The sequence below is a fragment of the Rattus rattus genome, chromosome 18, assembly GCF_011064425.1.
Source record: "Rattus rattus isolate New Zealand chromosome 18, Rrattus_CSIRO_v1, whole genome shotgun sequence".
Classification (NCBI taxonomy): Eukaryota; Metazoa; Chordata; class Mammalia; order Rodentia; family Muridae; genus Rattus; species Rattus rattus.
Window position 1 is genome coordinate 24,271,339 of NC_046171.1, and position 25,547 is coordinate 24,296,885.

At 40.1% G+C, this 25,547-nt stretch overlaps 2 protein-coding genes across 4 annotated transcripts in view; one reads left to right on the plus strand and one right to left on the minus strand.

The window, feature by feature from the left end:
* The window catches only part of P4ha1 (prolyl 4-hydroxylase subunit alpha 1), a 1,160,453-nt gene that overhangs the window by 203,141 nt on the left and 931,765 nt on the right, over nt 1–25,547 (plus strand). The gene's annotated exons all lie outside the window — the stretch shown is intronic.
* The window catches only part of LOC116886907 (trafficking protein particle complex subunit 3-like protein), a 32,388-nt gene continuing 9,784 nt past the window's right edge, over nt 2,944–25,547 (minus strand). Inside the window, exons 2-5 of the mRNA XM_032888372.1 lie at nt 19,770–19,953; nt 17,562–17,659; nt 6,803–6,902; nt 2,944–3,006 (exon numbers count right to left, since the gene is read on the minus strand). Of these exons, the coding sequence (XP_032744263.1) occupies nt 3,001–3,006; nt 6,803–6,902; nt 17,562–17,659; nt 19,770–19,811 (246 nt within the window). The 5' untranslated portion in view covers nt 19,812–19,953 and the 3' untranslated portion in view covers nt 2,944–3,000. The remainder of the gene's footprint in view (nt 3,007–6,802; nt 6,903–17,561; nt 17,660–19,769; nt 19,954–25,547) is intronic.

Sequence of the window (25,547 nt, forward strand, 5' to 3'; positions counted from 1 at the left end):
CACTAGATGGCAAAATTTTAGACATTACACACATTGAAAGGAGGGTCTGGTGTCTAGCTGCTGGAAAGTACAAAGTGAGAGAAAATAAGAGAAAGAAAGAGTTCTGTTAACCCATGAAACTTCCCACCCTCAACCCTGAAAGGCAGAGAAGTGCAGAAAAGTGCTGTTCCATCCAGCCTCCTAACTCGTTCAGAGGAATCACTCTCCTGCCTGGACATACATTCCTCTGTCTAGTAAATTAGTTTGAATTTATCCTTCCTCTCTCTTTCTCTGAAAGAGACAGCTACTATAGGTTCTGCAGATGTTCTGCAGTTCAGAAATAAGGCGGAGAGCTGCACACCTGAGAGATCAGCCAAGCAAAGCAGTCATGGCTTCTTTTCCTGCCTCTCCTATGTTCTCCGGGGATAAACTATGACTAAACCCATCTGAATTTGTCCTAGTTATCTAAAACTGACTCAGCCACGTTTACGACCTGCTTCCTCTGAAGAGAGTTTAAAGGGTTAATGAGACAATGCTGCCAAAGGCCAGGTCTTTTTAATGAAAGCTGCTAATTATAAGGAAAGCATCTATGGGCGAGCTCATAGCTGAAGCCTGACCTTGCATCTTGTGTCAAAATGCTCCTGAAGCAGGTGACATCATCACTCTAGGTGAGAGCATTTTTTATAAGAAGTAAAATGATTAAGAGGTGAAAAACCAGGTGTTGGAAGAAAGAGGTGTCTAGGAGACAGCTGCTCTGTTTGTGAGAATGGAAAAATGTTCTTTTTATTGCTAAGAAGAAGTTGACAGCGGTAGAAATGCAACCTCACTGAGGACAGGAATTTACACAGGATGGCTGACAAGACATGAAACGTTTAGAGAGAAGAGTGATGGAAAGCAGGTGTCCTGCATGTTTTAAATTTTAACTCTGACTGTCTTGTGTCTAGTCTGTCAAATATTATGCAGTTTGATGGCTGCCATTTGTAGAAGACACTTTATTGCTATTAAAGACAGAATATGCTCTCTTAATGGGGAACATTGTGTGCAGACCTTTTCTCTCTTTGGCTGACATATTAATCTTTTTTTGTGTTCGTTGCTTTTTCTTTTTATGTTTGTCCTCTTTCTTTTCCTTCCTTTCTTTCACCCCTCCCTTTTTTTCTCCCCCTTCCCTCTCTCCTTCCCTTCGTCCCTCTGTTCCTTGTTCCTCTTTCACTACTTCTTTCCTTCCTTCCCTCTCTCCATCTCTTCCTTCCCTCCCTCTCTTCTTCCTTCCTTCCTTCTCCCCTTCCTTCCTTCGTTCCTTCCTTCCTTCTTCATGCTCCATATACCATTTTCCACTTGATTTCTTTCTAACCTGGTACATAGAGACAGCTCTTCTTTAATCTCTACAAAGAAAATTTTACCACCAGGTAAGGCCACAGTACGCATCCTCAAGAAAGGGGTTGAGGGGCCCATAACACTCTGAGGAGCATGCCACTGCCCTGCCTGTTAGAGAAAAGCTCTTGTCCCAACGGCCTTAAACAACAGCTTGCTTTCCTTCCTCCCCTCTCCTTTTGACCTTTCCAACTAATACTTAGTTTTACCAAGCACCAAGTTCTGGCTTAGGCCTGGAACCATGAATGACCAAACGTGCACCATAGTTTACACTGGAATTGTTATTTTTGGTTTCGGCTGTGTAATCTTCCTGTAGCTAACAGCACATAGACAACATTCCTCAGATGAGCACAGGCAACAAGAACCTTCCGCATGGGGCTTTTGTCATATTAGGCAACTCCAAGAATAACCTTCATAAAGTACTTTGGATAATAATTTTGAATAGGAAAAAGTGATGTCTTTCTGTTTTGTTTTGTATTGAGACAGTCTCATTCTGCAGCTGGCTTCAATTTCTGTATAGATTGGTCTTAGACTCACGATCCCCTTGCCTCAGCCTCCTAAATGCTAGAATTACAACTTGTGCCATTGCATCTAGCTAAAGGTTCTGACAGGGATTTCTTTCTTACAAGAGAAGCTGTCCTTAGGATCTCTATTGCTACAATGAAACACTATGACCTAAAAAGCATGTTGTGGAGGAAAGGGTTTATTTGGAGTAAATTTTTTTTTCTTTTTCTTTTTTTTTTGGAGCTGGGAACAGAACCCAGGGCCTTGCGCTTGCTAGGCAAGTGCTCTACCTCTGAGCTAAATCCCCAACCCCTGGAGTAAATTTTTTTATTTAACTTTCACATTGTTGTGTATTACCAAAGGAAATCAGGAGAGGAATTCAAACAGGGCAGGAACCTGGAGGCAGGAGTTGATAGAGGCCATGGAGGGATGCTACTTAGTACCTTACTTCCTTCCCATGACTTCCTCAGCTGGCTTTTTTTTTTTTATAGAACCCAGGACCACCAGCCCAGGGATGACACCACTCATATTAGGCTGGGCTTTCTGCCTCAATCACCAACTAGGAAAATGCCTTACAGTTGGAAGTATTTTCTCAAGGTTCTCTCTTTTCAGATGACTCTAGCTTGTGTTGAGTTGGCATAAGACCAGCCAACCCAGAAGCTTATTTCCTTTTGAAGTCTTATTTCCTTTTGTTTTTCTGATTTAGATGAATAGGTGGGATTACCACTCTAGGTCCACAGATCTAAGAAGAACACCAAGAGAAAACTGAAGGACGCCCTGTGCTACTGCACTCTGTACTCTGAAGCTCACTGAGACCAGCAGTCAGTATCACCCAGGATATCAATGTACTGAGCACAGAGCAGATGAGCTTCAGTCTTTCAATGTATGACAGAAAATAACCAACCTCCATTTCTCCATAACAGGCTACACAAACCCCAATTCTCAACTGCTAATTGCTCTTAAGTGAATTCTAAAAAAAAAAAAAACCTGCTAATCATGTCCTTTTAAACAGGAGTATGCTACATTATTTAAATAGAAAACATGGATCGTATGACCAGATTCAAAGGAATAAATTACTCACTGTTCTACAAACATGACTTTAGAATTAAGTCCTAATCAGCTTTTAAAGTCATTCCTTTTCAGATTTCAAGCCTAAAAAAAAACAACTTTAAGTACAAGAAGTTTTAATTCCCATATTATATGACTTTACAAGTTATAAGCCGATGTTCTGTCTTAATAATCTGGAAACTTGTTATCCCTTAGACATATTTTATATTTAACTTTATATGCACATTTAAGACACTGGGATGAATTTAGGAAAAGGCCAAGGGAAGTCATTCCCAAAGAGATTTCAGAATCATCATTATTGGGATACAGTGACTTATTAATCAAAAGGATTAGGGTAGCTACCAACAGGAAATATGGTAAGTAGTGCCATGTATGTTAATATATTTTAGTCATAGTATTCACTTTACATTAAAATGACACGTGCTTTTATAGTCGTCCCCCCCCCACACACACACACATAAGTGCTTTAGTGAAGTTATTTTTAAAACTTCTGCTTATAAGTTTTGGGGAGATAACTCAGTTGAAGAAATGCCTGCCACGGAAGCCTAAGGGTCTAAGTTTGATGGCCTGTATCCATGTAAAAAGCCAGGTGTGGCAGCTCTGGAAAATGCAGATGGTATAGCACATGTTATAATCCCAGATGCTTTTGCAGATGAGATGGGCAGACCCCCAGGGCTCCCTGGCCTGATAACCTCGCTGGAAGAGGGAACTCTATAATAACGAGAGAGTCAATGTAAAAATGTAAGGTAGGTGGTACCTGAAGAATGATCTCTCGACTTCATATACATGCACTTATTCCCAAACATAAATACACATACACAGAACACTGCTGCCAGAATTTGCATATATTCTGCTAACTCATATGGAAAGGAATTTCCTTTTTTCTTTTTCTCTTCTTAACCCTTCTTAATGGTACTAAATTCGCTGTGCTGAAGTTGGAAGACAGCTGGATTCCAATATCAGCTTCATGATTCACTAACCATAAAATAAAAGTAATAATAGAATAATAAAGTAGAAACAACTTTCATTTGGATTCTAGTGTTGAATCGCTTCTCGGCCTTTTGGCTAAGATCAAGTGTGGATTCTAGTGTTGAAAGTTTATTTCCTCATATATGCTACTCATGTCCATCATACTCTTTCTGGAACTTGGTTTTCTTACTGGAAAAATGTCAATAATCAACTTCTATTCAGCCTTCTCAGAGAGATGCTCTGAGATTGACAGTCCAAAGGCAGTACCTGCACTCAGAATCACAGAATGAGTGCAGTGTTCTAGCCATTCATGTGAGAGGTCAGTTTCATCATGTATGTAAATATCCCAGCTCAGTGGAGAAAAGAGGGAGAAACTAGCTTAGTAGGTCTGTGATGTGAACCGGATTCTGCAGCATGCCAAGGCTTCCTACATATCTTGTGTTTTCGAATACGAACTAGGTCACAAAGTAACACTAGCCTGACAAACACAGGTCTGGTATGAGAGGATGCTGCCTAAAGATGGGTTGTTCTAAGAAAGATGAGCTCATGTTGGATGATTCCAAACTGCTTTCCATATATCAGGGCTGTGTAAGATACTACTAGTACATGCATCAGATATCGAGTAAAGCACAGGAAGCTTTGCTTTGCTTTTGGGAAAATACTGTGCCAGGAAATAATTTCTGTCGCTGGTAAAACTAGTCCCTTCCACAGGGCTACTTTTGGTACTGGTTTGGGGCATGTCTACTGTAAGGTTGCCCATTGTGCTGTATTGACCTCCACAAAGGAATTGCAAAGTATTTGTGTTGTGGGAACAAAGCAAAGAAAACATAAACAATGAATGGAGACCCCAGGCTGAATCAGCAGCTAAAACCCTAAAACTAAGAAGCTGGCAACTGCCTTAAAAAAAATCTGTAGCAACTAGAAACTGATGAAACTTTGTGAAAACAAAATGAAAAGCAAATCGGTACCTCTTTTCTTACTTCTGCAGAGGTAGAGATCTATAGACTTGATTGTGAATTTTTGGCAATTCTAGGGTGGTTTAGAATCCCGCTTTCCCTATAAATTTGACAACTCTTCTCTGATTGGTCTCATTTTTTCACCTTATTTTCACAACTACATTCACCTATCAAGGGCCTAGCCTGTCCCCTAGAAATTCAGGTCATATGGGGCTTCAGAACTGGAACTATCTCAGACCTACGTAACTGCTTGTATTCTTATGTAATTTGGGTCCCCCAAAATGCTCACAGTGTTTTCGGAACACTCAGGGACCCTGTACCCAGTTGGTTCTGATTGGTAAATAAAGATGCTGACAGCTAATGGCTGGGCAGAGCAGACAGAGGTAGGACTTTTAGGATTCCCAGGCTAGGGACAGAGGGAGAGGAGCTGAAGAAGATCCTTCATTCTGGGAGGAGGAGAGGAAAGATACCATGCCTAAGAAAGTGTGGGACAAAGAGCATAGCCCTGCCATGTAGAAGCCAGGGAAGAGTGGTCCCAAGAGCGCTGCCTTTACCAGGTCTCTCTGTCTCTGTCTCTGTCTCTCTCTCTGTCTCTGTCTCTGTCTCTCTCTTTCTCTCTGTCTCTGTCTCTGTCTCTGTCTCTGTCTCTGTCTCTCTCTCTCTCTCTCTCTCTCTCTCTGTCTCTGTCTCTGTCTTTGTCTCTCTCTCTCTCTCTCTCTCTGTGTGTGTGTGTGTGTGTGTGTGTGTGTGTGTGTGTGTGTGTGTATGCATATTTCATTCGGGAACACTGGGTCAGGTAGTGAGGAATGAGTCACCACTTGGATCAATGGATCAATTTGATAATTTAACTGGGTACTGCTACAGACTTGTAGGATGAGGCAGAAAGGGAAACTTCTGAAGGCCTGGTCTGCTTTTTCAGAGGAAGAAGCCTGAAGACTTTAGGATCTGAGCCCTCACTGCCTTGCTTGTCTCTGCCTTCACTATTTCTTGGAAGCACACAGGGTCTGCTCAGGCTTCCACTGCTTCATCCTCCAGTTAGTAACCTAAGGCTGCAGGCTAGGAGAATTGCTCCTTTCACAGCTTCCAAGACTACATGTTGGCTCCATAAAGGACTGAATCTCAGCAGCTTCGTCTAGCTTCTGAAACTACAACATTCAAAACATGCCAGAGATGATGTTACCATTGGAGACTTCTTTACACAGATTGTTCTATAATGCTTGATTCCCTGATGGGCACCCCTAGGTCATCCAAGAACTTTCCAACTCTGCTGGGGATATGAACTTCAGTTCCCATGCTTGTGTAACAGATATTTCACCAGCCAAGTCACCTTCCCAATTTCTTGTAAAACACTGCTACCAATATGACACACACACACACCCAACACACAGACTCACACACTCAACACACACAGAATGCATACATTCTCTTTCATATGCACACACTCATACACACATAACACACACATACTCTTTCATGCACACACACATATACACACATTCTCTTATATCCACACATAGCATATACATATGTACATATATATAGATATGTATGTATGTATGTATGTATGTATGTATGTATGTATGTATATGTCAATTTAGAAGCTTGGTCTTCAGTTCATAATAGTTGTATGTCTGTATGAAAATAAAAAGCTTTTCTATCATAATCTCCTCTCTCATCACCTAGCAACAAATGCAGATGGAACCTGTTTAGTCAGAACTGAAGACTACCATGTTCAGAAAGAATTTTAGTTGTTTATTGTTGTTTGTTTTGCTTTTGAGACAGAATCTCATGTAGCTCAGGCTTCCCTGGAACATACTATTTAGCACAGACAAACCTAGAATTCACAATCCTCTTGCCTCAACCTGGAAAATAGTAGTATTATAGAGATTATAGGTATATATCCTCATACTTGGCATGTTTTCAAGATCCATTGACACAACCAGAAATGCATTTACCTGGGCAATTATATCGATAATTTCTGAATAACTATGGCATCTTCTCACACAGGATCGAGCCAAAAAATCTTCCACCAGCCGTGTTCCAATACTGTAACCCCTGTGAATGAAATAAAGTATGATTTACCTGGCAGATAACAAACTGGGCCCAATGTAACAGATCAAATTATCTTAGGTAATAGTTTTGTGTGTGTGTTCTGCAGACCACAAAAGCAGAGATCAGCATATCAAGGAAATATTAATTAGTTTCTGTGAGCAGAGGAATCTAACTGGAGGTGAGAATGGCCCAAACTTGACCGTAAATTCAGAGAAGGATGCTTGCCTGTGGTCTAATATTTCTCAGTGTTAGCTGTTGTGAGACAGAGTAAGATTCTTGCTAATTTGTGCTTGTGGGTGTGGCCCTGGATACTCAAACTTCTCATAGTGTACTCATCATGACAAGGGAGCTACATTTATAACAGGATCTGAGTGAGGAAGAGGGGAAGGGACTAGAACGATATATTTCACTGCCACTAAAGGTTTCAGCTCTTAAGTTTCTTAAGTTTATCTCCCTTTCTGTTTCCCCGTCCTCCTCCCCCATGTGTGTGTGTGTGTGTGTGTGTGTGTGTGTGTGTGTGTGTGTGTTTGTGTAGAGGTTGGAAAGCAACTTCAGAAAAAAACATTTTTCACTCCATAGAAACTGGAATAATGGGCCCAAGGGAAGGTGCATATTTATCTACTACTAACTTTACCCAAGCCATTACATCTAACAGTAGCTAAAGTAAAATTCAGAAAGCTTATACTGGGGTGTCATACCATAATGGAATAAGTGGCTAAGACAACCCAGGAGCTTCCTTGAACAAGACACATTGAAGAACTTAAATTTCTAAGAAGAAATACCAAGAGATGCCACAGTCTCTGTCTCTAAAGAATCTCTAATCCAGGTATACCGCCTCTGGGAACTGGAAGATAGGGGCACTCAAGCGGCAGGTCCCCCGAAGTCTAGACATCACCTGGGCCTGAAGGGACCCGGTCAACAGTTCTCTGCACCCAAATCCCATGGGAGAGCTAAACCTTCAGAGGGGCAAACATGCCTGGGAAGCCAGAAGAGACTACACTCTGCCCACATTTCTGACTCCAGAGGAAAACACCTTATTCCATCTGGGATCCCGGTGCAAGGGGGGCCAGGAAAAGGCAGCGCAGGCCCTCCTGGTTGCTGCCCTCACAGAGAGCTCAACAGCAGCCCCCAACCAGCAACTTGAGCCACTGGACCACAGGTAAGACCAACTTTTCTGCTCCAAGCAACCTGCCTGGTGGACTCAGGACACAGGCCCACAGGAACAGCTGAAGACCAGTAGACAGGAAAGACTACACGCCTGAAAGCAGAACACTCTGCTCCCATAACTGGCTGAAAGAAAACAGGAAAACAGGTATACAGCACTCCTGACACACAGGCCTATAGGACGGTCTAGCCACTGTCAGAAATAGCAGAACAAAGTAACACCAGAGACAACCTGATGGCGAGAGGCAAGTACAGGAACCCAAGCAACAGAAATGAAGACTACATGGCACCATCCGAGCCCAATTCTCCCAACAAAGCAAACACCGAATATCCAAACATACCAGAAAAGCAAGATCTAGATTTAAAATCACATTTGATCATGATGCTGGAGGACTTCAAGAAAGACATGAAGAACTCCCTTAGAGAAACGGAGGAAAACATAAATAAACAAGTAGAAGCCTATAGAGAAGAATCACAAAAATCCCTGAAAGAATTACAGGAAAACACAATCAAACAGGTGAAGGAATTAAAAATGGAAATAGAAGCAATAAAGAAAGCACACAGGGAAACAATCCTGGATATAGAAAACCAAAGGAAGAGACAAGGAGCCGTAGATACAAGCATCACCAACAGAATACAAGAGATAGAAGAGAGAATCTCAGGAGCAGAAGATTCCATAGAAATCATCGACACAATGGTCAAAGATAATGTAAAACAGAAAAAGCTACTGGTTCAAAACATACAGGAAATCCAGGACTTAATGAGAAGATCAAACCTAAGGATAATAGGTATAGAACAAAATAGGTATAGAACAGAGTGAAGACTCCAGTCTCAAAGGACCAGTAAATATCTTCAACAAAATCATAGAAGAAAACTTCCCTAACATAAAGAAAGAGATGCCCATAAACATACAAGAAGCCTACAGAACTCCAAATAGATTGGACCAGAAAAGAAAATCCTCCGGTCACATAATAGTCAGAACACCAAATGCACAAAACAAAGAATATTAAAAGCAGTAAGGGAAAAAGGTCAAGTAACATATAAAGGCAGACCTATCAGAATCACACCAGACTTCTCACCAGAGACTATGAAAGCCAGGAGATCCTGGACAGATGTCATACAGAACCTAAGAGAACACAAATGCCAGCCCAGGTTACTGTATCCAGCAAGACTCTCAATTAACATAGATGGAGAAACCAAGATATTCCATGACAAAACCAAATTTACACAATATCTTTCTACAAATCCAGCACTACAAAGGATAACAAATGGTAAAGCCCAACATAAGGAGGCAAGCTACACCCTAGAAAAAGCAAGAAACTAATCATCTTGGCAACAAAACAAAGAGAAGACAAGCACACAAACATAATTTCACATCCAATTATGAATATAACAGGAAGCAATAATCACTATTCCTTAATATCTCTCAACATCAATGGACTCAACTCCCCAATAAAAAGACATAGATTAACAATCTGGATATGCAACGAGGACCCTGCATTCTGCTGCCTACAGGAAACACACCTCAGAGACAAAGACAGACACTACCTCAGAGTAAAAGCCTGGAAAACAACTTTCCAAGCAAATGGTCTGAAGAAGCAAGCTGGAGTAGCCATTCTAATATCGAATAAAATCGATTTTCAACTAAAAGTCATCAAAAAAGATAAGGAAGGACACTTCATATTCATCAAAGGAAAAATCCACCAAGAATGAACTCTCAATCCTAAATATCTATGCTCTAAATAAAAGGGCACCTACATACATAAAAGAAACCTTACTAAAGCTCAAAGCACACATTGCACCTCACACTATAATAGTAGGAGATTTCAACACCCCACTCTCATTAATGGACAGATCATGGAGACAGAAATTAAACAGAGCCGTAGACAGACTAAGAAAAGTCATGAACCAAATGGACTTAACAGATATTTATAGAACATTCTATCCTAAAACAAAAGGATATACCTTTTCTCACCACCTCATGGTACTTTCTCCAAAATTGACCATATAATTGGTCATAAAACAGGCCTCAACAGATACAGAAAGATAGAAATAATCCCATGCATCCTATCAGACCACCATGGGCTAAAGCTGGTCTTCAATAACAATGAAGGAAGAACGCCCACATATACATGGAAGTTGAACATGGTTAATGATAACCTGGTCAAGGAAGAAATAAAGAAATTAAAGACTTCATAGAATTTAATGAAAATGAAGGTACAACATACCCAAACCTAAGGGACACAATGAAAGTTGTGCTAAGAGGAAAACTCATACCTCTGAGTGCCTGCAGAAGAAACAGGAGAGAGCATATATCAGCAGCTTGACAGCACACCTAAAAGCTTCAGAACAAAAAGAAGCAAATACAACCAGGAGGAGTAGAAGGCAGGAAATAATCAAACTCAGAGCAGAAATCAACCAAGTAGAAACAAAAAGGACCATAGAAAGAATCAACAGAACCAAAAGTTGGTTCGTTGAGAGAATCAACAAGATAGATTAACCCTTAGCCAGAATAATGAGAGGACACAGAGAGTGTGTCCAAATTAACAAAATCAGAAATGAAAAGGGAAATATAATTACAGAATCAGAGGAAATTCAAAAAATCATCAGATCCTACTACAAAGCCTATATTCAACAAAACTTGAAAATCTGCAGGAAATGGACAATTTCCTAGAGAGATACCAGGTACTGAAGTTAAATCAGGAACAGATAAACCATTTAAACAACCCCATAACTCCTAAAGAAATAGAAGCAGTCATTAAAGGTCTCCCAACCAAAAAGAACCCAGGTACAGATGGGTTCAGTGCAGAATTCTATCAGACCTTCATAGAAGACCTTATACCAAAACTATTCCACAAAATTGAAACAGATGGAGCGCTACCGAATTCCTTCTATGAAGCCACAATTACTCTTTTACCTAAACCACACAAAGACCCAACAAAGAAAGAGAACTTCAGACCAATTTCCCTTATGAATATCAACGCAAAAATACTCAATAAAATTCTGGCAAACTGAATCCAAGAGCACATCAAAACAATCATTCACCATGATCAAGTAGGCTTCATCCCAGGCATGCAGGGATGGTTTAATATACAGAAAACCATCAACGTAATCGATTATATAAACAAACTGAAAGAACAAAACCACATGATCATTTCATTAGATGCTGAGAAAGCATTTGACACAATTCAACACCCCTTCATGATCAAAGTCCTGGAAAGAATAGGAATTTAAGGGCCATACCTAAACATAGTAAAAGCCATATATAGCAAACTAGTAGCTAATATTAAAATAAATGGAGAGAAACTTGAAGCAATCCCACTAAAATCAGGGAATACACAAGGCTGCCCACTCTCTCCCTACTCATTCAATATAGTTCTTGAAGATCTAGCCAGAGCAATCAGACAACAAAAGGAGATCAAGGGGATACAGATTGGAAAAGAATTAGTCAAAATATCACTATTTGCAGATGATATGAGAGTATATTTAAGTGATCCCAAAAGTTCCACCAGACAACTACTAAACCTGATAAACACCTTCAGGAAAGTGGCTGGGTATAAAATTAACTCAAATAAATCAGTAGCCTTGCTCTACACAAAAGAGAAACAAGCTGAGAAAGAAATTAGGGAAACAACACCATTCATAATAGACCCAAATAATATAAAATACTTCGGTGTGACTTTAATCAAGCAAGTAAAAGATCTGTAGAATAAGAACTTCAAGACTCTGAAGAAAGAAATTGAAGAAGACCTCAGAAGATGGAAAGATCTCCCATGCTCATGGATTGGCAGGATTAACATAGTAAAAATGGCCATTTTACCAAAAGCGATCTACAGATTCAATGCAATCCCCATCAAAATACCAATCCGATTCTTCATAGAGTTAGACAGAACAATTTGCAAATTCATCTGGAATAACAAAAAACCCAGGATAGCTAAAACTATCCTCAACAATAAAAGGACTTCTGGGGGAATCACTATCCCTGAACTCAAGCAGTATTACAGAGCAATAGTGATAAAAACTGCATGGTATTGGTATAGAGACAGACAGATAGACCAATGGAACAGAATTGAAGACCCAGAAATGAACCCACACACCTATGGTCACTTGATTTTTGACAAAGGAGCCAAATCCATCCAATGGAAAAAAGATAGCATTTTCAGCAAATGGTGCTGGTTCAACTGGAGGTCAGCATGTAGAAGAATGCATATCAATCCATGCTTATCACCCTGTACAAAGCTTAAGTCCAAGTGGATCAAGGACCTCCACATCAAACCAGATACACTCAAACTAATAGAAGAAAAGGTGGGGAAGCATCTCGAACACATGGGCACTGGAGAAAATTCCTGAACAAAACACCAATGGCTTATGCTCTAAGATCAAGAATCAACAAATGGGATCTCATAAAACTGCAAAGCTTCTGTAAGGCAAAGGACACTGTTGTTAGGACAAAAGCGGCAACCAACAGATTGGGAAAAAGATCTTTACCAATCCTACAACAGATAGAGGCCTTATATCCAAAATATACAAAGAACTCAAGAAGTTAGACCGAGGGAAACAAATAACCCTATTAAAAAATGGGGTTCAGAGCTAAACAAAGAATTCACAGCTGAGGAATGCCGAATGGCTGAGAAACACCTAAAGAAATGTTCAACATCTTTAGTCATAAAGGAAATGCAAATCAAAACAACCCTGAGATTTCACCTCACACCAGTGAGAATGGCTAAGATCAAAAACTCAGGTGACAGCAAATGCTGGCAAGGATGCGGAGAAAGAGGAACACTCCTCCATTGTTGGTGGGATTGCAGACTGGTACAACCATTCTGGAAATCAGTCTGGAGGTTCCTCAGAAAATTGGACATTGAACCACCTGAGGACCCAGCTATACTTCTCCTGGGCATATACCCAAAAGATGCCCCAACATATAACAAAGACACCTGCTCTACTATGTTCATAGCAGCCTTATTTATAATAGCCAGAAATTGGAAAGAACCCAGATGTCCTTCAACAGAGGAATGGATACAGAAAATGTGGTACATCTACACAATGGACTATTACTCAGCTATCAAAAACAATGACTTCATGAAATTCATAGGCAAATGGATGGAAGTGGAAAATATCATCCTGAGTGAGGTAACCCAATCACAGAATAACACACATGGTATGCACTCATTGATAAGTGGCTATTAGCCCAAATGCTTGAATTACCCTAGATGCACAGAACACATAAAACTGAAGAGGGATGACCAAAATGCGAATGCTTCACTCCTTTAAAAGGGGAACAAGAATACCCTTAGCAGGGAATAGGGAGGCAAAGTTTAGAACAGAGGCAGAAGGAACACCCATTCAGAGCCTGCCCCACATATGGCCCATACATATACAGCCACCCAATTAGATAAGATGGATGAAGCAAAGAAGTGCAGGCCCACAGGAACCGGATGTAGATCTCTCCTGAGAGACACAGCCAGAATAAGGCAAATACAGAGGCGAATGCCAGCAGCTAACCACTGAACTGAGAACTGGACCCCCATTGAAGGAATCAGAGAAAGGACTGGAAGTGCTTGAAGGTGCTCTAGACCCCATATGAACAACAATGCCAAGCAACCAGAGCTTCCAGGGACTAAGCCACTACCCAAAGACTATACATGGACTGACCCTGGGCTCCAACCTCATAGGTAGCAATGAATAGCCTAGTAAGAGCACCAGTGGAAGGGGAAGCCCTTGGTCCTGCCAAGACTGAACCCCCAGTGAGCGGGATTGTTGGGGGGAGGGTGGTAATGTGGGGAGGATAGGGAGGGGAAGCCCATATAAAAGGGGAGGGGAAGGGGTTAGGGGGATGTTGGCCCGGAAACCAGGAAGGGGAATAACAATTGAAATGTAAATAAGAAATAGTCAAGTTAATAAAGATAAAAAAAAGAAAAAAAGGAATGTCTAATCCAGTTATAGAAATAAGACCTTAAAATAGAAACAAAAACGAATATTATTTTTCTTAACTATCAGCCTAAAAAAAGGCCCTTCTTTATTTTCAGTGATACAGAAATAGACAAATGAAACCATTTAGACAGAGTACCAGAAAACCCAAGAAAATCAGAGTTGGTATTTTCCAAGGCAATAGTTGTGCCTTGGAACCTAAAATGTGGGAAGATCTCTGGTAGCTTGCCAGTTATGGAGAATTGGATTTGAGGTCAGAGTCCTTAATAATCCAGCAAGTCTAATGATATGTACTATTTCTTTAGAATGGGCCATCTGTGCAAGAGAAAGAGATGGTTCAGCCATTAAATATACGAGCAGGATGTCTACTCCAAAAGACAGTGGAAGAGTGACCTTAAAAAGTCCAGTATTTGCTAATTATTTTAACACATAGCTATAAGCTCAGCCATGGGGCAGAGGGATGAAAAATGCACATAGTGTCTAATACAATGATGTACATAGTTGGTTTCTATCAAGACAATTTTTCTACAAAATACCGATTTAAGTGTGAAATACTCCCAGAAGCTATTCAAAATATTCAAAATGTGAAACCTTTTTTTCTTAAGCAAGGCCTTGCTACAGCCATCTCAAACTTAAATAAGTTCTCCAAACATATTTTTATTTAAATAAAGGAGGTTTTTTTCTTCTACAGGTAATCCACAAAATCATACCAAATGAACTAACAGAAATCAAATAATTTGGGATTATTTCTGCAAATGCTCCATTAGATGTCCATGTTCCAAGCTTAAACAATGGCATCAGCTCTCATGACCTCAGGCAGTTCAGTTGAGGAAGAAAAGGAACAGACTGCGGAGGTTTGCTTCTTTGCAAATACAATTATCAAGAAATGAAACAGAACTATGTGTACTATACCTAGAAAGAACCCTCCCCAAAGAGGAGTATACGCACATGGACATAGAAGAAAATATGAATTTAAAACTTTTCTCAAGCTTTCCCTTGTGTTGACTATCTCTGTATTCTGGAAAACACCATGAACCCTTTTTAATATTCTTAAAACCCTAAGCTCAATTTCCCCTTTACCTTGTCTGAATAAGTCTTATAAACCATACATGTTTCCCAGTCATTATTCTGCTATAGCACTTTCCAGTGTCCATAATTAAGAGGTTAAAAAAAACTAGAACTAGAACAGTTTAGATGGGAAGGGCAGTTCGCAGATGGGGAGAGAACAGGTTGCCAGATTGGGTCAACAAACCCACGGTGTCTGAAAAATATGTAAGGAAATCTGACACTTGATAAGCCAATCCAAAAATATGATTATAGACTGGCTGGGGAGGTGGCCCAGTCAATAAAGTGCCTGCTCTGCACACATGAAGGCTGAAGCTCAGTTCACCAGCACATATGAGAAAGCTAGGCATAGTGGCATGTGTCTATATCTTTACCACCGGGGAAATGGGAAGATCTTTCCAGGCAGCCAGCTTTGACAATCTGTGAGTTTTGTGTTCAGTGAGATATCTTGTTTCAAAAAAAAAAATGGAGTTAGGGTGGAAAGTTGACAAGATGGCTTAGTAGGTAGAGGTGTTTGTGCATAGGCCTAAAGACCTGTGTTTGATTCCCAGAACCCATAAAGTGGGAAAATTGTTTCAATTCTCCAAAGTGGCATTCTGGCCTCTACATGCATGCTGTGGCATGTGCATGAGAGCACACATGCATACCCCACAAACTGCTACACACACACACACACACACACACACACACACACACACACTATACTAACTACACTCCTAGATAAATAATTTTAAAAACAAGTTTAAACATGCAGGTGTTTGCAAGACATAGATAAATCAAGCTAGCACTGCCCTAGAAGTTTCCTCCCCACTGGCCATGAGCATAGTACTGGGTGTTGTGCAGGCTGCTGGGAGAATTGCCATTAACTGTCTTACTCAGCTGTGGGTCCTGTCAGCATCAATACTGACCAGCCAGGCAAGGTGAGTGCACTTGTTTGATAATGGCAAGTCTGTTATTAGGTAACCACTCTCGGACTAGATTTGATGAACTCTCCATGAGAAGAAATTCATGTTTAAGACTGTAACCCACTCAGAGGCTGGTGACTGGGGAGGTTCTAGACCCTACTAGAAGCTACTGTTGTTTTGCTACATGGAAATGATGAACATATCAAGCTGCTTCATAAATAACCATGTTTGTGTTTGTATAATAGTGCTGCTGCTGGGTTTGGTAAGAGAAGCTTTTTGTTGTTATTGTTGTTATTGTTGTTGTTGTTGTTGTTGTTAGTAATGATTCAGGTATACTCAAAATACTGAAAACAAATGACCATTGAATACCTAACCAAAAGTAGGGCCTCATTAACACTCCTTTCAAGGCTTAGTGAACATTGAGGACGAAGTGGAGAGAATGTAAGAGCTGGAATGCCAACATCTTGGCTCGAAGTGACTATTGCACTCTCCACAGCTGTCACTAATCACACACCCATTTGTACAAAAGTGGACCAATCATCACTCTGTTATAAAAGGGGAGGAGCTCCTGGAATGCCAGTCTTTAAGCAGATAATGGTTGATGGGGGAGGGAGAGTCATTTTATCCAGGGTTATAACCACTGGTAAGGCACTCATTTTCCTGTAAATAATCCCAATGAAACTCACAAGGTATACTGAAGATATGAAGCAGAGGTGAGACTATGAGAGAAAAGGAAGGGGAGGAGAGGGGAGGAGAGGAGCACAAGCAAGGTTAATGGGAGTAGGTTTATTAATATACACTGTGAACATGTATGAAGGAATCATAGTGAAACCCATTATTATGTGTAATACATATATGCTCGTAAAGCATTTAAAAATGTTAAATTGAATGATAAAATTGCCATAACTTGATGATGATATACTTACTTGTGGGAAATTAGAAGGTTGAATATAAGCTACGAGAAACTTCACTAGTGAAATAAAAAGGAAGGGGGCTTTATTATAAAAAGGAGAGGTCGGATATTTCTATTGAAAAACTTTTTAAAAATGCTCAAGCAATGAAATTACTAGACAAGAAAAACAAAACAAAACAAGAAGAAAAGAAACCCCTTCCTTTCCATCAAATCCCTTGTACATCAGTCGTCTTCTCGTGTGACTACTGTTAGTTTTCTGCTTGTTTGCTTGTTTATTGCACAGTCTCCATCAGGCCACCCCTGCTTATCCAGGGAATTATATATTACAAATCACAATGTAATTCATTGTAAGAAATTGTGAAAATTCTAAGTCAAACTGAATATTCCATCATCTCACTAAAAGAACATCTTTGCTCCACCATGTTGGTTGCTCATAAGTGACTAATAGAAAAATCCTGTCTAACCTGAGGAAAGAGAAGTCTATATTTGACGGAACTAGAGAAAATTCTTTTCTATTATTTTAAGCTGAGTTATAAGAAATCATAGTCCACTCTCAGATGTGAGATCAGTCCCACTCGCAGAACCTGGGAGGAGCTGGTGAAGTGGAGCAGGCCATTAAAAACAGGAAAATGCAGAGATATCAACAAGCAATAAATACTGTACAGCAATGAGAGTGCCACTTACATTTTATCCAAGTATTTGTTCACATCCTCATCTTTTTCATAATCCTTGCATAGCTGGGCAACCAGAGCTCCATAGGTGAGCACAAGAAGGTCTTTGTTCTGTAGAGGAAATGTGTATAGTTTTGTTACAGGCAGCTATGACAGTATATCGTATGCCATTTATTTTTGATCTGTGGGTTGGAATCACCCTCAGAGATTATCGGTTCACCTTTCCCACTCTTGCACTAGTCTTGCACTACTGTGACAATTTGTACTCTTGAGCTGTCACTTGCATTTGCACACATTCCTGGGCCAGGAGAAGGGCTGAGAAGAGTATGTGCTCACATGAGAACATTGTCTTACACATTTGTAACTATTGCATTCTATGATGTGAATTTTAGTGGGGAAAAGTTTTTTTACTACTAATTTCTCATAAAATTATTGTTATTCTGGAATAGCTTGTGCTTCACACTGCCTGTTTTCTGTAGATAATGGATGAGGCTCACCATGACTCTGCATAGCCTTTTCTGAGTCTGCCAAGAAGGACTTCAGGATGAACCCAACCACAGTAGCAAGCCAGCTGGAATTCTTTTTGCTTAAAGAAAAGAGGAGCATTTTAAAGCATTTTAAATATAAACAGTGGTTGCTTTTTCTTTATATAAAAAAAAAGAACTCAGAATTGTGTTCCAATTTTTAGAATGAGTTATAAGCAAAAAGAAGTCCAGTAAGGCTTCATTTAGAAAATAAAAAAGAAAGAAAGAAAGGAAAGGAAAAAGAAAAGAAAGGAATCAGAAAAAAAATTTGATCAACCCATTTTTAAAAGTCTATCTTGCTTCTACCGGGAAATAGTGCCCAGAAAAGGGACAGAAGCCTGATGAGAACATGTCCCTCTGTCCATCCTACAGACTAAATGAAGGAACCCAGAGCACACAGCAACCTGCCAGCCATCGGGAGCCGGAGGAGCTCCTCCAACTCCATGCTCCAAGGGAGGAAGAAGAGGAAGGTCTTTGTTTTCATTCTATACAAAGAATTTGTCCAGAGGAGAGAGAAGAAATTGTGCCTCTTCTATTTGTCATAGCCATGAGTCTCGGGCACTCTCTCTTCCATGAAACATATTTATTTCTTGAATTTTAAGTACATGTCCAAAAAAAGGTCCATTTTTTTCATCTTGCATCATGACAAGAGATTATGTTTTCCACTGCATATCTAGCATATCCATACTATATATCCCAAGAAATATCAACAGGAATTTCTTTATAGTTTTTAAAACAATAAAATAAATCACTTTTGATGTATAAATATAAATCTAATATTATTTTCAGTGGTTTTGGATACACTAGTATAAAAAGGTTTTAATTTGTGCACATGTGCGTAGTGACTTAGGCACAATATGAACTATGTACTATATATTTTTGTCATTTGATAGATAACAGACAAATTGTTCAAGAGCCCAGGGTGCCAGATGAAATATTTGTAGGCATTTCTAACTGTGGCACACACCAGGTTGTCAATGCAGCCTCAGAGCAGAGGGACAAAATCACCTAATTACACTAAATTCCCACCAGTCCCTGAAATGATTAATACAGCATTAAACAGAACCTTAAGTTTTCCTACCTGTAATATTTGAATTACTGGTGCTAGGATGAAAGGTTTAAAAAACAAAACAAAACAAAACCAAAAACAAAAAACCCAAAAGTTTTGCTTCAAATTAAATGTACCCCACTCCACCTCCAAAGTCTTAGCAATAAGTGAATTTGGAAGTTATAAAAGAACAATAGCTCACGCCAAATACAAACACATTGAGTACCAGGCAATGTAGTTTTAATGACAGTTTTTGGATTCCTAGTGTTTTGATGATCTTTTCCTGTTCAATTTATATGTAATTGACTTTACATTTTATTTGCCTCTTAATATAAGATGAAATATAAAGAATTGATCAATGGTCTCATATTTTATCTTAGAGGCAAAAGGATTATTTGATACCTTTTGATTTATTCAAGTCACCCACCAGCAAAGAATTCCCTAAAAATCTGTATAAAAACTGATTACTCTGCTACACTCTTAAGAGATGCTTGTAACAATTTCCAGAACAGTCATTTACCAAACACTATCTTTGCCTCACTGAAACCTTCTATTTGTAGTAGCATCACTTCCCCTAAACACACAAAACATCCTTCAAGAAAACATTTGCTGGGAGAGAGAAGCAAGGCTCTTTAACGAGAAGTCTTACTATTTTGTGATATTCTGGCCTTTTGTGTGCAGGACGAGACATCTCTCCTGGTGGGTGGGGAGATCTTCAGTGCTTTCCTTCCATCTGTGACTTAGATGCACATCAGTAGTCCTCTCCGGTCTTTGTCTTAGTGAGTTCTTCCTTGCTTTGATGCAGGAGTGTGCTCTGCTACCTTTGCTCTTTGCTGAATGGAAGAGAGAGAAAACTATGAACAATGGCACTGTTGTATACCTCTGTAACCTGCTGCTGATCCAGGAACAGCCTCTCTTGTAATCCAGGCCCATAAAAACTCAGTGTGTGTGAAGTTCAACCCAAAGCACCCAAACACTAAAAATTCTTTAGCCCCAGGGAGTTGATGAGTGGTGTTTTGTTCTGGTGCCAAGGCATTGTTTTAAAATCAGGAACAGAAACCTTCACAATCCAAGACAGATTTAAATGTTAGCATTATTCACTTCTGTATTGATTTGTTCTATGAATCAGAGAGACGGGATCAGCAATCTTGGGCACTAAATCCTGAGTTTAAACCTGATCAACAAATGAGTTTCACATTGTCCCCAGAACAGTGCCTGCCCCCATCCTGTGTGTTCCAATATTCAAATATATTTAGAATTTTGTTTTTAAAAGAGAAATTTTCATAACAGCCATCAGCAATTTTAATGACTTATAAAGCAGATATTTTCTTACAGAGCTGTTGCGCGGAATGGGAGTTGTGCAGTTTAATAATGTATGATGATTCTGGCAGAGTGTAAGCCCTTAGCCCTTTTGATAGTTTCTAAGCTATTGGATGCTCTCTTTACTTATGCAAAAGTACAGATATTTAAAGTTTAAATAAGAAATCACATTGTGACAAATGCAGGGTGTGGGATTTCAAAGCTGTACCAGACATAGAAATAGAAGATTTAGTTGAGAAGGCAGTTTTCCTCTGCTTACATCTGGAGACAATTAGCCCTATTGGTTCTGGAACACTCTTTCTACAAAGTGAAGACTGGCAAGCCCTTTGAAGAAGAATGTGGCACAGTTGAAAGAGTCTTGAATGGTGGACAAGGCTCCAATTCAGTTAAAGTTCTCCTGATTGCTGGCTGTGTGGCCATGGGCAAGCCACTTTATTGCTCTGTGGCTCAGTTTCCACATCTGTGAAATGGCAGTAGTAATATATACCTCACAGAATAATTTGACTATCAAAGAGATGACATAGACTATAAAACACATTGTAATGCACTACATAAGACTAATTACTGCAGGTTGTTCTTACAGATGGGTATATGGGATCAAATTTTATACTATGTGAAGTATTTCCATACTTGTTTATGTTCTAGGAAACCATCTGGAAAACTGACAGCATTTTTGGGGGGAGACTAATAACTTATATTTACAATTTCACAGCTTACAGTATGATTTTCACCATCGATAGTATTCTTTTTTTTAAATTTATTTATTATATATAAGTACACTGTAGCTATCTTCAGACACACCAGAAGAGGGCATCAGATCTCATTACAGATGGTTGTGAGCCACCATGTGGTTGCTGGGATTTGAACTCAGGACCTCTGGATGAGCAGTCAGTGCTCTTAACCGCTGAGCCATCTCTCCAGCCCATTGATAGTATTCTAATTCAACTAAGTCATTGAAGTAATCAGTGCAGTAACCATTGCCATTTTACAGGATAGGTATATAGACTAAAAAGACTAAAAAAGCTTTTCAAGCTCATCTGGATAGTAGGAAACAGAGCTACATTTGCAGATTCCAAACCACCCACCTTTTATCTATTGTAGACATTCTAATGTAGTTGATAAAATGTAGAAGTAGATTCTAAACAAATATAAATGTGTAGTTGATAGCATGTTGCCAATTTGGCGGAAATTTGAGATTCAAGGTAAGAGATCCTGAGTGGAACAGGAAAAGTCTATGTGCTCATAGAGGAGAAGGTAGCATTGTAGTAAAAAACAATACAAAACCATGGCTATGTTGTGGTCATGTCAAAGCCACAACAGAGCTTCAAAGGTATCATGTGTGTTGGACTGGTGTACCAGACACTATCTGTGGAGGTCTGTGAGGCTCTGGTCTGGCCTGAGCATCCAAAGAGTTGTATTCTTCGAAGAGGATGGGGGAGTTAGTCTTCTGCAGCCACTGCTGATCTGGAGCAGCTTGACACTAGTTAGCAGGCCAGTTTGAGCAGGGAGGGGGAGTCAGATCTAGGGGAGATGCCGGGTCTCTTCCACAACTGCCTCTGCTCTGGAGACTTTGAGTCAGTGGCTAGAAGCCAAGGTTGGTGCTTTTGAGCAGGAAGTGACCAAGGTAGGTTTGAGCAGCTTCCAGCAGCAAAAGCTTTGAGAGAGATCTGTTCCTCCCAAAAGTGTTGTAGCTCTTTATGACAGATGCTCTCAGATGATCTTTGATGAACTAACTCTTGTGCTTTATGTTTTGTGGACATGATCTTATATACATTTTGGGGCAGGTTGGGGTCTAAAAGAAGATGCTCTCTATAGTCTTAGCCTGAGATGTTAGGGATGCCTCATTTGCATGTGGAAGGGTTTTGGGTGCTGCCCCTACATGACTGATTCTCACAGTCCACTCCATGGGATGTCCTGTCATGTGTTCCAGGATAGAAACCTGGTTAGAAGTAGATGAAACATCTACTATCCTCAGGTATGAGGGTACCAGGGTTTCTGAATCCATTCAACCTTACCAAGTTTTCTGTCAGGGTCCACACATGGGTACCTTCAAAAGGTTCAGCCTAGCCTTTAATCCCAGTATTCAGGGGGCAGAGGCAGGCAGATCTTTGTGAGTTCCTGGTCAGTCTGGTCTACAGAGTGAGTTCCAGGATAGCCAAAGATACATAAAGAAACCTTATGTCAATAAATCAAAAGAAAGAAAGAAAGAGAAGAGAGGAGAAAGGAAGAAAAAGAGAGAGAAAAGAAAGGAAAAAAGAAAGAGACAAAAAGAAAATGATGGTGCATCTTTCTTCCACACTAACAAGGCTCTTTGCTGGACAACAGTCCACCTGATGGGACCCAGGACCTGAGGTGCACAATATACATTTTAGACAAACAGCTGTAGTCACTGTCATTTGGACACTAGTTTGCTATTTTTTTGGACTGTAAAACAGCCTCTTTCAACACTTCTTAACATCTATGTGTACCTTTTGTTTTCCAGAACCCCTCTTCGTGTGTAAAAAAATTCTTCTCACAAACAGAGAGCATAGTTTGATGCTTAGGAAGGCAAATGATTAACATTTGCCCTGGCACTAGAGTAGGGAAGAGAATTGTGACAAAATAATGCCCAAGTGTTGTGTTTCTACTTTTAGTAAGAATCATTAAGCTGGGTAGAATAGAATTTGGAGCTGGGATTAAGAGAAAGGAGTATCCTTTGATTACCCAGCTGTCAGTCATCACAAGTGTCTTAGATGACATCTCTACCCAGGTCCTTTGGGAGACAGCTGGGCAATTGAGTAAAGACTTGAGAAGATCCTAACAGAGTTACTCCCAGGAACCTAAGAACTTATACAGGGACCTGTTTCTCCTCCTCCTCCCCCTCCTCCCTCTCCCCCTCCCCCTCCCCTTCTTCTTCCTCCCCCTCCTCCTCCTTCTTCTCAAAGTAATGACTACAGAAATTCCTTATTTTTTGTGGGATTTTTAAAATTTGCATTTCAAATTTCCATCCATAAACCCCTATCCCATCCCCCTTTCTTCTATGAGGGTGCTCCCCCACCCACCCTTTCCTGCCTCCCCACACTGACATTCCCCTATATTGGGACATTGAGCCTTTGTAAGACCAAGGGCTTCTTCTCCCATTGGTGCCAAACAAGGCCATTCTCTACTACATATGCAGCTGGAGCCATAGGTCTGTCCATGTGTACTCTTTGGATGGTGGTTTAGTCACTGGGAGCTCTGGTTGGTTGGTATTGTTGTTCTTGGGAAGTTGCAAACCCCTCTAGGTCCTTAAATCTTTTCTCTAACTCCTCCAATGGGGACCCCATTCTCAGTTCAATGGTTGGCTGCGAGCATCCACCTCTGTATTTGTCCTGCCCTGGCAGAATCTCTCAGGAGATGGCTATATCAGGCTCCTGTTACCTTGCAATTCTTGACATCAGCAATACTGTCTGGGTTTGGTGGCTGTATGTACATGGGCTGGATCCCTAGGTGGGGCAGTCTCTGGATAGCCTTTCCTTCAGTCTCTGTTCCAAACTTTGTCTTTGTATTTCCTCCTGTGAATATTTTTGTTTCTCCTGTTAAGAAGGACTAAAGCATCTGCTCTTTGGTCATCCTTCTTCTTGAGCTTCATGTGGTCTGTGGATTGTATCTTGGGTAATTCGAGCTTTTGGGCTAATATCCATTTATCAGTGATGCATGCCATGTGTGTTTTTTGTGATTGGGTTACCTCACTCAGGATGATATTTTCTAGTTCCACCCATTTGCCTATGAATTTCATGAAGTCATTGTTTTTGATAGCTGAGTAGGTACTCCATTATGTAAATGCACCACATTTTCTGTATCCACACCTCTGTTGAGGGACATCTGGGTTTTTTCCAGCTTCTAGCTATTATAAATAAGGCTGCTATGAACATAGTAGAGCATGTCCTTATTATATATTGTAGCTTTTTGGGGGTTTATGTCCAGGAGTGGTATAGCTGGGTCCTCAGGTCCTATGCCCAATTCTCTGAGGAACCTCCAGACAGATTTCCAGAGTGGTTGTACCAGCTTGCAATCCAACCAACAGTGGAGGAGCATTCCTCTTTCTCCATATCCTTGCCAGCGTCTGATGTCACCTGAGTTTTTGATCTTAGCCATTTGACTGGTGTGAGGTGGAATCTCAGGGTTATTTTGATTTGCATTTCCCTGATGACTAAGGATGTTGAACATTTCTTTAGGTACTTCTCTGCCATTCCATATTCCTCAGCTGAGAATTCTTTGTTTAGCTCTGTATCCCATTTTTAATAGGGTTATTTGGTTCTCTGTAGTCTAACTTCTTGAGTTCTTTGTATATATTGGATATTAGCCTCCTATTGGATATAGGATTGGTAAAGATCTTTTCCCAGTCTGTTGGTTGCCATTTTGTCCTAATGACAGTGTCCTTTGTCTTACAGAAGCTTTGCAATTTTATGAGGTCCTATCTGTTGAATCTTGATTTTAGAGCATAACCCATGGGGGTTCTGTTCAGGAAAATGTCCCCTGTACCCATGTGTTTGAGGCTCTTCCTCACTTTTTCTTCTTTTAGTTTGAGCATATCTGGCTTTATGTGGAGGTCCTTGATTCACTTAGACTTGAGCTTTGCACAGCGTGATAAAAATGGATCAATTTGCATTCTTCTACATGCTAACCTTTTGTTTTCCAGAACCCCTCTTCGTGTGTAAAAAAATTCTTCTCACAAACAGAGAGCATAGTTTGATGCTTAGGAAGGCAAATGATTAACATTTGCCCTGGCACTAGAGTAGGGAAGAGAATTGTGACAAAATAATGCCCAAGTGTTGTGTTTCTACTTTTAGTAAGAATCATTAAGCTGGGTAGAACCAGCACCATTTGTTGAAAATGCTTTTTATCCACTGGATGGTTATAGCTCCTTTGTCAAAGATCAAGTGACTCTAGGTGTATGTGTTCATTTCTGGGTCTTCATTCTATTTTATGGATCTACCTGCCTGTTTCTGTACCAATACCATACAGTGTTTAACACTATTGCTCTGTAATACAGCTTGAGGTCAAGGATGGTGATTCACCCAGAAGTTCTTTTACTGTTGAGATAGTTTTCACTATTGTGGTTTTTTTTTTTTTTTTGTTATTCCAA